We start from the raw sequence: 4,917 nt of genomic DNA on the forward strand, positions 1-4,917 counted from the left end.
ATTAGCCAGGAGATACTGTTTTGAAAAAATCAAGAGAGGAAGAATCGCTCCCACCGTAGTATCCGCCAGCTTGAAGAAGACAAACAAAGCTTGATCATGATCCATGGTGACCTGTAGAATGGTAGCAACATGGGTAGGTCACCTAATAAAGATGTTACCTATCACGTGAGTTCAACAGAAGGGTATTTAAAGTTCTTGAAACTTACAGAAATATGTATACAAAAGGGTATTATTTTTTCCAATTTGAAAAAAACTTACAGATTTTAAAAGAATAGGGTACATTATATTTTTAACAAAATTCACAGATAAGGGGTTTTATAAACATGTCTTGAACCCACGTGATGTGGTAGTTTTACACATAGTGAACCCCCCGAGGGTAGCAAGGGTCATCAGTGGCGTGCTTGTGAAGAGGATTATGAAAGCTCGACGAGCCTACAAGATGTCCATGACCATTAAGCTAGGAGTACTCCATGCAAGGCGGTGATGCAGTACTTGAGCTGTCGGAGAACAAAGTCCCTTGGTTTTCTGGCTCTGAAGTCTCAGGAGGGAAGCCGGGCCTGCATAAGGACTGCTATATAACCACCGACGACATAGGAGATGCATGCTAATTAAGGAGACAGTGGGGCCGGTTTGAGTGAAGGGCACTAGGCCAAGACTATCCGCCACCAGCATAGAGTCTCGACTCATCAGCCGCAATCACCCTAGATGAGAAACGAGATAATATTCAAATCTTCCCCATGAATAATTATTTGGAAAGCATCCCCATATGAGAAACGAGATAATAATTCAAAACTTCCAGACCTTACCCATGATAAATTTTCATCATTGCCTTTAGAGGCTTCTCTTTTTAATAAGTGATTACCACCTCATTTAACCAATGAAAATTTTTCTTTCAAAAAATATAAATATAGATATTTTTAGCTAGGCAAAAAGAGAAGTGATCTCTATGACCTTTGCCCTATGGGCAGACCAAAACGTATCAACATGTTTTAAGTTGTGAAAAAAGAAAACACATGCGCGCGCGTACACACACACACACACACACACACACACACACACACACACACACACGAAAGGGCGGGCGACTGGGGGACATGAAAATGTCTCGTGAAGCTAAAATTGCCTATAGGCAAATAAGATGAAAACATAATATTTGTTTAGGAGACATATAATTAAGATAAATTTTAGGTCCACCACTTCCACTTCAGGTCTATTGTCATCCATTCAAACGAGGCCATTGTAATCAAAAGATAGGCCATTAAGTTGGTTGGTTGAGCACTCGACTGTCATGACTTAGGTTATGGGTGTGATGCGAATTTGGTACCGCTCAGAGACGTTTGTATCGCCTTGCATGAGATATGTGCGATTTGCTACAAAAACAAGTGAAAAGATCACGACGGCTTTCAAAAACAATAAGAAAGTGATAAAATTGTTAGGTTGAATTAAACTGCATCAGTGTTTGGGAAAGGATTACCTCAACTTAGTTTTGAACCGATTGAAAATCGAGACTAGCTAACTGCAAACCATGGTAAATGGAAGAAAAACCGATGAAATAAGTGAGAAAGCCGTCCAATTTTTTTTGCAAATCTCAAAATTTTTGCTAATATTTTTTAAATTTTTTTTTGTGAAAAAAAAACTCGATCAACAGTCGCTTAATAAAAGAGATTTTATGGAACGTTAACACTGACTAAAATCAAGCTATTAAATGCAAGAAATGTAAAGCCATGTGAATTTGTAAAATAAAAGATGAAATAAAAAGAACTAATTAATATATATGTGTGTATATGCAAAATGAAGCTTCACTTTATCATTCTAAAACAATAGAATGAAAAAAAAAAACATGTGTGTGTAAAATTTACTAAAATTTATGCAAGGTGAAGCTTGACTTTAACATTCTAAAATAATAGAATTCAAAAAAAGTAACTAACATGTTAAAATGAAAGAAAATGAGTGAAGTGTGAAATGAAAGGTAAGTCCCCATCATGCATTGAAAACAATAGAATTCAATAAAAGTAAACACATGTCACGATGTGAAATGAAAGGAGTCTCCCTAACCCAACTAAACACAACACTAAGGTTTCTTTTAGAAAGCCTAAAATTAAAAATGACCTTGGCTTTGCTTGAGAGGCGAATGCCTCCTGGGCTTAAGAGTTTCTTTCTTGATTTGTTTACTTAATTGAAATAATTGAGTTGTGGGTAAGTCGTCTTCTCTCTCTTTGATGCTTTGAGGGATGAAGACAAAATGCCTTCATTTGACATAGGACTGCTCAACTTCCTTGGATCCATATAAGTCTTCAACCCTTATCCCATAGAACCTACGCTAAGCACAACCACTTATTTTGAGTAGCAACTCAACAGACACGCACTTAACATCATTGCAAGATGTGGAGAGGAATGAAGGTGGCATCTACAATGCTATTGAAGATGAGAGAGATAGCTACATGGAGCAAGGGCTTCTCAGAGGCTTCTTGGATGTTGTTGGCATGCGGGTGTCTCAGCTTGATGTGGGCGAGAAAGTGGGTGCGTAGTAAAAAGGAGAGGTTTCCACAAGGCCCGTTGGTGCTACCGATAATCGGGCATATGCATTTGTTGATGAGTCTACCCCATCAAGCTCTTGCAAAGCTAGGACCAAAGTATGGGCACTTGATAGGTTTAAAGTTGGGCCAGCAGAGGTGTGTGGTGGTGTCAAGCCCAGATCTGGCAAAGGAGTTTCTAGTAACCCATGATAAATCATTTGCTAATCGGCCCCCTTACGGATTCACGTCCGTTCTGCTCTACGGGCCAGAGAATGACCTCTTCTTTAGCGGCTATGGCGCCCCATGGCGAAAGCACAGGAAGATGTGCACTCTCGAGCTCTTCACAGCCAAGCGCCTTCAAGAGACGGAGCACGTCCGCCAAGAAGAGGTCGGCGTCCTCTTGCAGAGAATTTCCGACCTCTCCCGCGGCGGATCTGCAGCCATCGAAGTCGGCGAATGCGTCGCCGAGATGTCCACCAATCTCATCAGCCGTCTCCTCTACTCTGGGCCAAGAGTAACATCTCAGAAAAAAGATGGCGAGAATCTGCCGCAGCTCGTCAAGGAGATGGAGCAAGAGACTGCTCCCTTCCTTGGCGACTTCATTCCCTGGCTCTCATGGGCCGATGTTTTCAGAAAGCGGCACATGCGGAAACTCCATAACCGCATTGATGTTGTCATCTCTGGCATGTTGAATGAGCGCAAGCAAGCGATGCTGCAGAATAGTGCTCCGAAAGGTGACTTCCTCCATACCCTACTTTCGAAAGAAATGGCGAAGTCCTCTCAGGAGGATGATGTCCTTACCATGAATGAGATCAAGAGCATTATGCTGGTAATATTAGGTTCTCTTGACATTCTTCAGTTGGTAAACACACACACACACACACACACACACACACACACACACACACACACACACACACACATGCTTGACACATTGGTCGGGCACTAGTAGCAGATTAGCGAGTTGCCTATGGTTTGAATTAGCATCAGATTAGCAGCTAAATCAATCAGATTACAGCTGTAAAATCTATCATTTTTCTGTACAACCAAGTTCACTTTTAGGTTTCGTTTGCCTTTGTGAATTTTTATTATTATTCTGTACAATCAAAGCTGACCTTCATTTGGAAAAACTAAAAAACAGGGCATGTTAGGAGGTAGCATTCACACAACATCTCTTACCCTAGAATGGGCTATGGCTGAGCTATTGAAGAATCCGCATTGTCTCGCCAAGCTGCAACGAGAGATTGACACGGTTCTAGGCAAGAAAGACCAAATCACAGATGCGGACATTCCCAAGCTGAGCTACCTGAGGTGTGTTATGAAGGAGGTGTTTCGCCTACACCCTGTAACGCCACTTCTAATACCGCGTTTCTCTACCAGCGAATGCAAGGTGCGCAACTACACAATACCAGCCAACACACATTTGCTAATGAACACTTGGGCTATTGGGAGGGATGAACAAGTATGGAAGAATGCAGCGCAATTTCTACCGGAGAGGTTTGAAAGCAAGGATATAGATGTGAAAGGCCTGAATTTTGATTTGCTACCATTTGGGGGTGGAAGGCGCATTTGCCTTGGGCTGCCTTTGGGTTTGTCCATTGTCGAGGTTACCCTTGCCAATCTTGTGAACAAGTATAACTGGAAGCTCCCTGTCGGAGAAACCAGCGCAAGTTTGAATATGGATGAAATGGCAGGAATTACTGCAAACAGAGCTATCCCCATGAAAGCAGTTCCAAAGCTGCGATTATAGTTTATACATGACTCTCACCTTCTAACAAGTAGTTATCTTGTGCTATGTATTTATATATCGGCTTCCCTCGTCGAAGGTCAAAATTTGTTATTTGGGGCATGCTAATTCGTGAAGAGTTTATGATCTAGTGACCATTTGCATCTATGCTAATGGTCTGAGTACCTACTGTTTTCATTCTCTCTGTCAATGGTTCGACACCAATGGAGGCTTTGTGTCATGTGTTCTCGTCTTAGGAATTTTAGGGTTCTTACAGTTTGCTTGATGCAGTGTCATGTATCATATTTATAAAACATTGCACTTTTTTTTTCCGCATAGAAGCATAGAGATTGTCTTAATGCCAGTTTGGTATCTACGTTGGACACGTTTTTTTTTTTGACAAATTCAAATTAAATGCTACTTTCTGTAGAGAAGGTATCTGTGGTAAAGACTATTTGTCCTGCAATTTGGATGTTGGCATTATAGAGAGCTCCACTCGCAAAGAGGACACACTCAAGGTTGCGAAAATCAAAATTATAAGCTTGGAAAAAATTGCTAAGCCTTCTACCAAAATTGTAAATAGCTGTTTTATATGTGTTACACAAATATTTTGAAATTTCATGTTTGGAAATTTGATTTGAGAGGATTTAAATAATGTCATGTTGTGGATGTCCA

At 40.8% G+C, this 4,917-nt stretch overlaps 1 protein-coding gene across 1 annotated transcript; it reads left to right on the forward strand.

Moving 5' to 3' along the window:
* The first annotated feature begins 2,322 nt into the window (after nucleotides 1-2,322).
* Nucleotides 2,323-4,483, forward strand: LOC147443369 (cytochrome P450 71AU50-like). Its single transcript, XM_086529255.1, has 2 exons — nucleotides 2,323-3,345; nucleotides 3,658-4,483. The coding sequence occupies exons 1-2, from the start codon at nucleotides 2,383-2,385 to the stop codon at nucleotides 4,264-4,266; spliced, it is 1,572 nt and encodes a 523-aa protein (XP_086385381.1). The 5' UTR covers nucleotides 2,323-2,382; the 3' UTR covers nucleotides 4,267-4,483.
* The last annotated feature ends 434 nt before the right edge of the window (nucleotides 4,484-4,917 follow it).

This window comes from Adiantum capillus-veneris, chromosome 14 (assembly GCF_014529385.1).
Source record: "Adiantum capillus-veneris isolate H3 chromosome 14, ASM1452938v2, whole genome shotgun sequence".
Classification (NCBI taxonomy): domain Eukaryota; kingdom Viridiplantae; phylum Streptophyta; class Polypodiopsida; order Polypodiales; family Pteridaceae; genus Adiantum; species Adiantum capillus-veneris.

Excerpts from the sequence above, each read along its gene's own strand:
- LOC147443369 (XM_086529255.1), top strand. The coding sequence starts at position 2,383 with ATGTGGAGAGGAATGAAGGTGGCATCTACAATGCTATTGAAGATGAGA. Across the intron at positions 3,346-3,657 it reads AGATCAAGAGCATTATGCTG|GGCATGTTAGGAGGTAGCAT; the intron begins GTAATATTAGGT and ends ACTAAAAAACAG.